Raw genomic sequence first — 11726 nt, forward strand, 5'->3', positions numbered from 1 at the left:
GACAATGCTTCATCGTTCGTCTTCTTGTGTGATGACGTGGAGTAGCACCCACCGCTATGGTTTGCAAATCATACGAGCAACAGCAACAAAGACACGCGGGATGTCAATGCACCGGTGCACCGGGGGAAAACAGGCTGCCACGAAACGCTGCTGGTGTATAGAGTAGTATTCGGACTACTGCCATAGCGACTTGCAGCGGTCCTTCGAAACGATCTGGCTGGCGGATCACCCCGGCACATGCAGTGGCCTATGCAACCCTAGCTTGCGTCGATCCCAAATCCAATTGCTCATCGCTGATGTAGATCTGTTCACGCCGGCTCTTCTTCGTTCGGTTAATCGGAAGTTTCTCGATCCCTGAAGGAATCCCTTCAAAAACTCCACATCACCATGCGCGAGCCCCACGGTGGACGCCAGCTGTCGTGGAAACGTTACGGCAGATGTCCTAGTGTGAGGACTTAGTCGTGAGGATAACGCATCTATATGGTAGCTTGAGAAGGGTTGGTCGGGATGAGAGACGCAAGGCGGATCAACCGACAAGACAAGAATTTAGACTGCTTCGGCTCCCGGGAAACATCATCCGGTAATAACCCTACATGCTGTTTGTGGCTAGGTCTCATTATGCTCATCAGGGAGACGCCGCATAACCGGCTCTCCTCTATCTGTGTCTAGCCGTAGCGATTGTTTCTTCTTACTTGTCCCTCTTGGGGTGCCCTGCCCCTCCTTATATAAGTTGAAGGGGCGGGTTACATGACTAGTCCTAGTAGGATTAGGATTACTCTAATACAAGTGGAGTCCTAGTCTTACACTTTTCTCTTAAGCCGGCCCACCATAACATGAGCCGGCCTTCTGGGCCTTCGGCCTAGTCCTCTAATTGACCCGTCGTCGGGGTCATTAGTGAGTCGCCAGGCTCGTGAGTCATCAGACCAGTGAACCGCCAGACTCGTGAATCGCCAATCCTTCAGCGGGTAACCAATGAAATGCCAAGTTCCAGCCGGGTCAAACTCCGGCCAGGTCATACCGCGGGGTATATCCCCGACAATCCCCACATGCAAGCACCCAGCAGTCCTTCCAAGCTGGCAGGATTGATGAAAGCTTTAAGCCTGAACTAGCATCCTTTGGATTTGGCGGTGCATCATGCACATCTGGAGCATCATCTTCTGCTGAGAGCTCGGGCATGGCGGTGCCCATTCTCACGTCTTTCGCTACAGGATCATCTACACTTGTAGAGCTACCTCCGGATGAGGTATAACTGCTGCTGGTTTCCTCTTTTAAATTACTTTTCAATCGTTTAACTCTTGTGCTGCTTGTTCGGCAGATGAACACTCCTATATCTGCATTCAGAGCAAAAGGACAGGTTGCTATGCCTAAAACACCCAGGCATCAGCCCTTCCTTTGTTTTGTCATATACATTTTGAAGATTCTTTTTCTTTGCCTATGAATGATATTTTTGTTTTAAACAGCAAAGCACCATGTCCAAAAAGCGCTCGCCGCAAACTTGTTCTTGAGCTCTCTAAGTTAAGGGTGCAGAGCTATCTGGCTTTGCTCCCAAGTTGGCTACCCAGACTGAAGAAGTTGTTCCTGCTGGAAATGTTGTTCAACCTGTATCCATGCCAAATGTACATACCTATGTTTGACATGCAAATATCATTTCTGTTCTGTACAAATCATGCTTCATATAGAATAATATTTGATGGCGTCAAATAAACAGGTCGGCCAGGAGAATGAAGCTACAGCTACTGAAGATTCAAACAGCCTCCTTCCCGACCCCGCTAAAACCAAGAGGTAAAGACTCATGGCATGTTCCATTCAATTACTTCAGCTCATATGACAGAAGCAATGAGTTTGACTTCATCTCCGTGCCAGCAAGGAAATTCTACCTGTTAAGGGCATCTCCAGCCGTTGGCCCCCCAGGGGGCGTCAAAAAGCGCCGCCTGGGGGTGAGCCGGCGCAAAAAATGGCCCTGGGCGAGTCGGCCCCCAGGGCCGCCCCTAGGCGCGTATTCAAAAAAAAGATGAGACGTTCGGCGAAGTTATGATAAAAACTAGTTAAATTTCGGCTAAACATGGCAAATTTTCTCTAAACATGGCAAATTTCGGCGAAATTCGCCATTTTCATGACATTAACCTAATCTAAAAAAGAAAGGCGCTGAAGTCGTCGCCGCCATCGTCGTCGGCGGCGGCCTTCTCCTCCTTGACGCGGGCGCCCCTGCTGGACCGGCGTCGCCATGGCGGACTGGCGGCGGCGCGTCGTCGTCGTCGTCGTCGCTGTCGCGTAGGACGACGACCCCGTCTTCATCGCGGCCGCGTCGGCGCTCTTCGAAGCGGCGCAGGGCGGCGCGCTGGCACTCCTTCACCTTCTCCCGGCGCGCCTTCTCCATCGCAATGGAGTCCTGGCGCGCCCATTACAGGGCCGCGTCGTCGTCGTCGAACTCCGCCTTCACCGGCGCAAGCCCCGGCTCCGTCTTCACCGGCGCCAGCCCCGGCTCCGTCTTTGGCTTGACGAAGCACGAAGGAGCCGACGAGGACGAGGCACGCCGGCCGCCCTCGTTGATGACGATGCCGGCGCTGCGAGTGCGCCGGCCGAGCGGCGACTCCGCCGCGGGCTCGGCCTTGACGCCAAGCAGGGCCGGAGTGCCGGAGGAGTGCGACGAGGATCGGGAGGAAGAAGAAGAGGAGGAGGACTCGAACCTCCTTGGCGCCCATGGCCCGACGCGTCGGTGCTGCGCCGGGGGGTACGCCAACGGCGGGTCGTTGCCACCCTCGAGGTACGTGAGCACGCCCTCGAAAGTGCGGGCGGGGACGCCCCACCAGAGGTGGCGCCCCTCGCTGTTCTGCCGGCCGCCGACCACCGGCGCGCCGTTGGTGGACGCCAAACGCTGTTGCTGGCGGCGCTCGAAATACGCCGCCCAGGCCGCGTGGTTGTCGGCGGCGTACTGGGGGAGGGAGAGTTCGGCGTCGGTGAGGGACGTGCGCACGATCTCGACCTCCTCGGCGAAGTACTTCGGCTTCGCCACGGCGTCGGGCAACGGGGGAATGGGTACTCCCACGGCGCTGAGCCTCCACCCCGATGGCCCGGCGCGCATGTCCGGCGGTGCCGGGATGTTCGCCTGGAACAGGAGCCAGGACTCCTGTTCGCGGAACGAACGGCGACCAAAGCCGTTGGCCGCCGCCTCGTCTCCTGGGAAGCGTTCTGCCATGGCGACGGCGGGGCGGGGTGGGCTCGGGAGAGGTAGAGGGAGAGGCCGGAGGGCGGCGCTCGGGAGAGGGAGGGGTTGGACGGCGGCGAGGGGGGCTGGTCTGGACACAGGCGAGTGGAGGCCGCTGGCTTTTATAGCCGGACCGCGCGTCGTGTGTACGCGTGCGAGGGAAGGGAGGCGTCGGCGCGCCGCCCCGTGAAGTGCCGCCCGTGAGGAATCAATGGCAAGGCTGACCGGCGGCAGCCTTGCCATTGATTCCCCGCGGGAACCAAGGCCGTTGGGGGAAGACGAGGCGCGGAGTCGCTGACGCGGCTGGCCCGCGTCTTTTTCGCGCCAAAACAGCTCGCCCCGGCGCCCCCGGGCGCCCCCCAGCGCGCCGGGTTCGGGCTGGGTCCGCCGGCGTTGTTTTCGGCCCAAGCCGGCGAAAATCGGGCTCCTGGGGGCGCGACTGGGCCGTTTTTTCAGCGCCGGCGCGAAAAAATCGCCTGGGAAGGCCTTCCTGGGGCGCGGCTGGAGATGCCCTAAGAAACAAATAGAGTTGTGATGTTACATTATTGATTGGCTCGGTTCTTCCTGGTGCAGTTCTAAGTTCCAGTACTTTTGTTTTTTGCTTGCTCATACCTTTTAAGAAGATACTAAATGCAGGTTCACTGTCAGGTTGGTTCCTCTGTTTCAGATCCAGATCCAGCCCTGTCTATAGTTCATGTGGATGAAGACATGTTTGATTCCTCTCCATGTGCGATGGGATATGATTTCTGTGCCATCATATACCTAAAAGTAATGTATTTTCATAAAACCAACAAAATATATAATTTATTGCCTTTCCTTGATTCTGGCATATTAAGCATGTTCTTTTCCAGCTTGTTTGATTCCATCTTAAGAAACTACAGAGTTAATGCATATATAGCTATGCATAAGTAATGTACATTCATTGTTCTTTATATACACTGTATTTATATCTTGCGCCAGCTCCCCTCGATCTGTCTTTTGAAACCGTCTTGATGGAGTTGGTCGAGCTATCCACAACATCTTTGGCTGAGGCCATGTTTGAGAAGCTTGGGATTCCTAAAGCAGTCTACCATGTGAGTCTGCTTGAGCAAGGCGGGTATAGGTCGCAAGTTCAATTTCACTGTACAAAGGAGCGTTACGGAGCCTCAAAACGCCGGGTTAAAAAGTTAAGCCCTATATGTGTGAATGGGGAGGCATCAATGTATCGCGCAGCCGATCTAGGCATTGAATACATGGAAAAAAATGAAAGAAAGGTCGTCCCTTTATCTGGAAGAAGTTCATGCTGCATCAACCAAAACTCATGGACTTGCTGCCGTTGCCTTGGACCCTGCTGCCTCCATGTCTCTTTCTGCTATAAAGCAGGCTGTTCTAGAGATTCAAGACGCAGTTGTTGCTCAACAAAACACTACAGCCGCAGCACATGTCTCGCTAGAGGAAAAGGGTATGTACTCAGAGGATGATGTGGCTGATCCAGTCTACTATGGGCTTTCTGATGAAGAGACCGATGAAGACTACCATGAAGAAATGGATGATGACTACGCTCATTACGTGCGATCCCCATGAGCACACTGTGTTAAGCTCACTGAGTTAATCAAGAAGTGGCTTCATCATCAGGCCTTGCTTATTTCTAGAAAGGGCCAGTCTGTTATTATGTTGGGTCTACTAGGTTGTCTAAATAAAATGTGAAACTCTGTGTTTATAGCCTCACATAAAGAACTGTCTCAGTCTCAAACTGCTCTCTCGTTATGTATAAGTATGGAATTTATTGTGCTATCTAAGACCAGTGTAATATATTTATGTTCTATCTTTCTTCCTGCTTGCTGAAATTCTTCTTATAATACTTTTCCCATGCGCCTCTGTTAGGCGAAAATTGCTTGCTGTCCTGTCATCTTTGCTTGTAATTTTGCTCATGCTTTGCTGACTCTGGTGATCTGCTGCCTTGTGATCTTCCCACATTTCGGCTAAGAACCTTTCCAAAAATCTTCAGGGCGACATGCGCATTAAAAGGCTCCAGCCTGTTGTTGATGCTGCTGGGCTTGACAAGGTTGGCGGACCGGAGGTTGTTAAGAAGAACATGATGCCGTCTTTTGCGGGTGGGCTTCGCTGTATGACTGAAGATTTCCACGATGCAGTGGCTGTTTCGCAAGTCCATGGCTCGCCTGATATATCCACAACCTTGGCATGTGATCCAGAGTGGCCTGAGATAATTGAGACCCTTGAACATGGGCAAAAAGCAGTCAATAGAGCTGATATTACCATTCAAATCCATCAGATGAAGCTCCTTGACTACCTGCACATAGTCAGGACTGGGCAAGTGTTTGGGACAGTGCTTGCTGGTACTATGCCCAGTACCTTTTCTTCCTCCAATTCATTTTTTCTTACCCACATGTCGTTACTTTTCCCTGTTTTACATTTACCCTGCTGCTTTGCAGTTGTCCACACCGTGGAGTTCCAGAAAACGGGGGTGCCCCATGCACATATCCTTGTTTGGCAGGAGAAGAACGATGATCAGGTGGCCACGCCAGCTTTCTCTTTTATTGTTGTTGATTTTTCTTTTGATGATTCCGAGTGATCAACATATCCCTGTCACAGGCCCCTGCACTTGCTGATGTTGATCCAGATGCTTGTACTGCTGCACCTGCCAACAGGTACACTATATCTATACAGTGAGACATAAAACGCTATGACTATTTATCCAGATTGGAAATAGACGCATGAACCATAACAAATTTGCTGTTATCAACCCCAACGCAATTCAGCTTCTGAATTTTTCTGCCTCGCATTCATTGTTTTGTCTTGTTGGCCTTCTATTTATATTCATATAGAATATAAATACGCATTACTAATGTATTGCCTTTTATTGAAAACTTCATAATTTCAGGATTGCCACTACTGCTGCTGCTGCATCAACCATTTCATAAAACAATGATAGGTCCCTAAGCAATCTGCGCTTCAGAATGAGCGTCTATGTGTGGTATATATGTCTATTCACGCAACTAATAATCTTTTCACTGCTTTACTTTTATCTTCTGCCTCTCATATCAGCTCATACATGTATTCATGTCCACGCCTTCTGCCCATAACTGATAGGCTGCATGTATAATAAGCTTTGCTGCAGTAGCAATTTTTCCTCCTATAAACTTAATTTCCGGTACCATGTTGAGCTCTTACCTTATGAATATTCCTGTATTTTTCCTCAGGTTGTTTTGGCCTTTACTACCTTCTCGGTCGCTACTTTGAAGCCTGCAAGAACAAGTGAACGCTGCATGGCCACCGCTGTCTTCCTACAACACCCTTTTAAACAGTCTACTGCTATGTTACTTGCATGTTTGCAATCCCGGTTTTGGCAGTCATAGAGACAAGCCAAAACTCCGTTCATACTTTTCCCTGTTTAAATCCGAACGGAGCAACTTTCATATTCCGTGGATAACACTATTAGACCTCTTTTGCTGTACCCTCTCTCGAATGACTGTTTCAATCTACTGTAAAATTGTTCACTCAATCACCTACTGTATCTGCTATTCCCAATGCAATATTAACTGTTCTAGAGCTTATGTTAACAAATTGGGAAAATGTATGTCCTAATTCAAAATTTTCAAAAGTATGCCCCCTCTTAGGCCGAAGAGTGCCTTTTCAGCTTTAATGAGGTGGATGAGGAGCCTTCTTAGTTTTAATGAGGCTGGCGGAGTCTTACTTTCATTTTTTTTACTTAAGGTCTACATTTCCCAAATTTGATAAGATAATAATACTTAAAAAAATGTATGATCGCTATTCCCAAATTTTTACTTACCAGCAGATCGTAGTGAACTCTGGTAACTTAATTATAGTTTGTTTATTTATTCGCTGGAAAAAACTCCCAACTATCGAGAGAGGACTGCCTACAAATATTATAGTTAGTTTATTTGCTCGCCGGAAAAAATGAACGCACATTATTATAATTTGTTAATAAAAAATGCCAACAAGTCCTCCAATACCTGGCTTACGCTTGGCCTTTGCGCCATGGGCGCAACGGGTCATCTAGTGTAAAGGAAAGAGTCCAAATACAGACGCACAACTATTTATCATCACCACATAACATGAAACAGACCAAATACACATGCACAACTGTTTATCATAAGTGATTCAACTATTTATCATCAGCACATCACATTATCACATACACACGCACATCATTTTGATTTTCAGTGATACAGAACCATAGATGTGGAAAGGTTTTCTGCTGCTGGATCATTTTATTTTTAGTGAAGTACTGAAGAAACTGTAGTAGGAGTACAAGACAAGGATACAGTATGCAGATAGTATGACATGATTCAATATCTATAGAGTAGGACCAGGCACGGGCACACGAACGGTGGCATGCAGCCGCAGGTCGCTCATCCTCCTCACCGCCGCCCCGACAGCCTCCGCCATGTCCAGCTCGCCCGAGCTGCCGGCAGGGAGCTCCCAGTCGAAATGGAACAGAAGGCTCGCCAGCGCAAGCTCCAGGACAGCCAACCCGAACGTTATCCCAGGGCACATCCTCCGGCCGGCGCCGAAGGGCACAAACTCGAAGTTGGTTCCCCTAAAGTCCGGCGCCGCGGCACCGGCCTCCTCGAACTTCTCGGGCCTGAACTCCTCGGCGTCGGCGCCCCAGCTCGCCGTGTCCCGGCCGATCGCCCATGCGTTAATGAGCACCATGACGCCCTTGGGCACATCGTAACCAAGAACACGTCGGGGCTCTAGGCACTCCCGGGGGAGGAGCAGCGGCGCCACCGGGTGTAGACGGAGGGTCTCTTTGATTACTAGATGTAGATAGTGCAGCTCCGGCAGGGCCTCCTCACGGACCCGGCTCTCTCCGGCGAAGGTGCCGCGCACCTCCGACTGTGCCCTCAGGAGCGCAGCGGGGGCTCGCATGAGCTCCGCCATCGCCCATTCTATCGTTGTCGATGTGGACTCACTCCCTGCCGCAAACATATCCTGCAAAAAAATAACATAACTTCATGAATCGAGAGGCTGAAAGAATTTCATCTAGACACACAGGTCAATCTTACGGTGATTATGGCACGGATGGTTCTGTTGTCGAGAGGCCCGTCGATGCCACCATCCGCTTGGATCCGGAGTAGCACGTCCAGGAGGTCCTCTTCCTCGTCCCTGGTGCCGGCTGACATCCTCCTCGCACGGTGCTCCTCGGTGATGCGGTCCATGAGCTGGCTCATCTCGCGGCTGAGCAGCTCCGCGCGGCGCAACGCCCCGCTGAATGCGCGCGCAAGGCGCGACGATGGGAACAGGTCTGCGAGACTGAACCCGACGACCAGCTTGACGCCCTCGTCGAGGCGCTCCAAGAACTCGTCGCGGAGAGCCCCGATGCGGTGGCCCAGCACCGTGCGCGTCACCACGTCTGTGATGTAGGCGGAGAGGAGGAAGCTGACGTTCATGGGCCCTGACGCCGACGACAACGACGCAACAGTGGCCACCAGGGCGGCTGTCTCGACCTCGCGTGCTCCCCGTTGGGACCGGACCTGCCGCGCGCCGAGCAGCCCGGTTGTGCTGAGCTTCCGGGCCTGCCGCCAGTGCTCACCGTGAGGCGCGAAGGCGATGCCGAGGCCGTCCCTCGTGAGCGCGCGCATGGTGGCGGTCCGCGGCCGTGTGGCGAATGCCGCGTCGTGGGTTTTCATGATCTCGCTTGCCGCGCCGGCTGACGAAGCCACGGTGACCTCCAGCTCTCCTAGATGGAGCAGCATGAGCGGGGCGTCGTACGCACGGGCGAGGTCACGCAGGGCGCGGTGTGGTAGCGCTAGCGCGCCGACGAGGTGGTGCAGGCTGCCGATGACTGGCAGCCGCCATGGCCCCGGGGGCAGGTTCTTGCCCCCGTGCTTGCGCGGCAGCCTGAACTTGACGATGAGGAGCAGGACCATGGGCAGCAGGAGGAAGAGGTAATTGTTGTAGTACATGACGTCTTGATCTTGTTGCGCCATGGCTGCCTGGAGAGTCCGAAGTTTCTACATACATGATACTATATATAGCAGCAGCAGCACGTGCATGATGGTACCATGTCAATGTCGACTCAGATACGTATCAATTTTGCACGGCAATTAAACTGTTCACGTTTATATGCATTGCCCTCCTTTTCTCATCATCTCGAGCTTTCGGATGAACAGGCTGGTCCTTGCAATTCTACACGATATCATCCTACCTGATCCAAAACCCTAGCCGTCGTTGCCACTTTCACACCGCGCCGCCCTCAAGACGGTCGATCTCTATGATCGCCACCGGGGCCTCGCCGCCCGTACCAACGGTTCGTCGACCGGTCGTATTGATCGGCCATCTTAGAGAGTCTTTTCCTGATCCTTTATCCGGATTCTTTTCTTTGACACCAGTCGTCTTCATCAACGTTTCTTTTTGGTTTTCTGATATAAGATCAGTTTGTGTCACCCGACGCACCCGTTGACGTTGCGCTCCTCTAATCCGATACCGGCGCGGCCACCCGGCGGCCTCGCGCGACAAGGCGGCTTGTCACAACCGCAGTCCGCGCGTCTGTCGCCCGTCACTCTGCGCCGGACGTCGCCGCCCTGCACCGAACGGGACTCCTTCATCACCAACCGCCTCCACCTCACACACGGCACAGTGCTCGCCGCTCGGGCCTGGCTACTCGGGCGTCGCTGCTGCTTTGGCCACTCAGGCTTTGCTGCTCGGGCGCCGGTGCTGCGTGGCCGCTCAGGCGCCGACGCTTGATGAGCACGTGCGCACGTCGTCCCATGCCGGTCGTACTCTCCTGCTTCTGCTCGAACTCCGTGACTTTGACCTCATCACTGTAGCGTCCCCGACCTTGCGGCCGATCTGATTGATCACCTGCCCACCTGCGATACGCCCTATCCACACCACACGACCGACCAGGCCAGTCGCTTGCGGGTGCCTCCACAGATCCCGTGAAGATTGTCCCCGAGTCAAATGCGCCCCTCCACAGATCAAGCAAATGGGCCACTTTTGCGTCACCCCGTCGGACCACAACGTCACTAGTTCTCCCCGCGGCTGCACCGACGCACGGGCTACCGCTATGTCGCCAGCCGGGTCCTTAACTCAAGGCCTATTGGCTCTGATGCCATGTAGAGTAATAGAGAGGAGGGGGGGGGGTCTTGAGTATCGTGATTATTTAGGAAAGATAAGATAGACTAGGATGTGGTCTAGCTCTTCTTGTACTTTATGATGGTCATGTACTTCTATATATACGCTCACGAGGCTCAAACAACACACAATCAACGAGGTCTTGAATTCAAGCTCCAGCTAGCGCAATTTAAAACTTACAAATTACAGCCTGCTTTCGGTCTACGTTTAGGCCTGAGGGAGCCACACATGAGAGAAAGTGTTGACGTATAAATGCATTGCCCTCCTTTCCCCAATCAGCCTGAGCTTTTGGGTGAACATTCTGGTGCGTGCAATTCTACATAAACATTGGGTTGCTAAATCTCAGAGACTTAACTAAATCTTACTCGATGCTATATTCGTGAGATCTTCCGTGAAGATTCGTGCAAAATTTTCTTTTGCATTTTTTTTCTTTTTATCCGTTATGTCACTTGCCTAAGGCCTAGCCACACCCATTAAACATCACACTTGCTAAACTTCAAGTACCTTTTTTTCTTTTGCATTAGTTGATTTCCTCTTTATGCGAGAACCTGGGCGGGGACGGCATGAGGAGCGCCGGCCACGACGAAGCCAAGCCATGCACGAGCAGGAGCCGGCAGGAGCGAGTCCAAAACATGACGAGTGTGGGTCCTAGGGGTGAGGGGGCAGTAAGAGTTGCTACAGGTTGATGGGGCTTACAGGAGGATGGTCGTGGCGGTGACAAGGAATGGCAGTGGTGGATGTTGGGAGGAGGACGTGGCGGCAAGATGGCGTGTATCAGCACCAGCCGGCCGTAGAGGCAGAGGCAAGTGGTTGGGGCGGGTTAGGTGGGCGGCATGAGGGGGGGGGGGGGGGGGGGGGGTAAGCACTGACCCGCGGGTGGAAGATTGATCCAACGGCTAACCAAAAAATCAACTGAGCGAAACATTTTCATCTGGTACCTAATAGATAGGTGATCCCATAGAACATACTCCCTCTGTCCCAAAAATAAATGTCTCAACTTTAATACAAGTTTGCACTAAAGATAGTATAAAATTGAGAAATTTATTTTGGGACGGAGTATTCTGCAAATGGTTTTATTACCGTCCTTTCGGTTACAGCAATCCAACCACGCTACTTCCTTATTTTGTCAATAATAGCAAACATGCCTGTGTGTTGCACTGGGAGAAAAATGACTCCTCATATACACACTCGACGACATCAACAAATTCTTTGAAATCTTTTACGATGTTGCACGACAAACAACAAGATAAATGGTGTTGTGCAAAAATATAAAGGTGGAATGATTTTTAGTGTACTCAAGGTGTTTTCAATTTATTAGACAACCAAAATATCGACCTAGTCACCGCTATCTTTTTACGCCTTTGTTGTCGTTCCTCCATAGTGATTCCCAACAAATATTGCATTAGGATGAAAATAGAGA

At 51.8% G+C, this 11726-nt stretch overlaps 2 protein-coding genes across 2 annotated transcripts; one reads left to right on the plus strand and one right to left on the minus strand.

The window, feature by feature from the left end:
• The first annotated feature begins 1706 nt into the window (after positions 1–1706).
• LOC123158587 (uncharacterized) lies at positions 1707–5971 on the plus strand. Its single transcript, XM_044576503.1, has 5 exons — positions 1707–1782; positions 5193–5541; positions 5638–5717; positions 5798–5853; positions 5965–5971. Exons 2-5 carry the CDS (start codon positions 5199–5201, stop codon positions 5969–5971), a joined length of 486 nt encoding a protein of 161 aa, XP_044432438.1. The 5' UTR covers positions 1707–1782; positions 5193–5198.
• A 1436-nt stretch (positions 5972–7407) lies between these two features.
• On the minus strand, positions 7408–9159 carry LOC123162252 (desmethyl-deoxy-podophyllotoxin synthase-like). The gene is made up of 2 exons (XM_044580028.1): positions 8236–9159; positions 7408–8161 (listed from the first exon to the last, which is right to left on the minus strand). The coding sequence occupies exons 1-2, from the start codon at positions 9157–9159 to the stop codon at positions 7523–7525; spliced, it is 1563 nt and encodes a 520-aa protein (XP_044435963.1). The 3' UTR covers positions 7408–7522.
• Between the last annotated feature and the right edge of the window lie 2567 nt (positions 9160–11726).

This window comes from Triticum aestivum, chromosome 7B (genome assembly GCF_018294505.1).
Source record: "Triticum aestivum cultivar Chinese Spring chromosome 7B, IWGSC CS RefSeq v2.1, whole genome shotgun sequence".
Taxonomy (NCBI): domain Eukaryota; kingdom Viridiplantae; phylum Streptophyta; class Magnoliopsida; order Poales; family Poaceae; genus Triticum; species Triticum aestivum.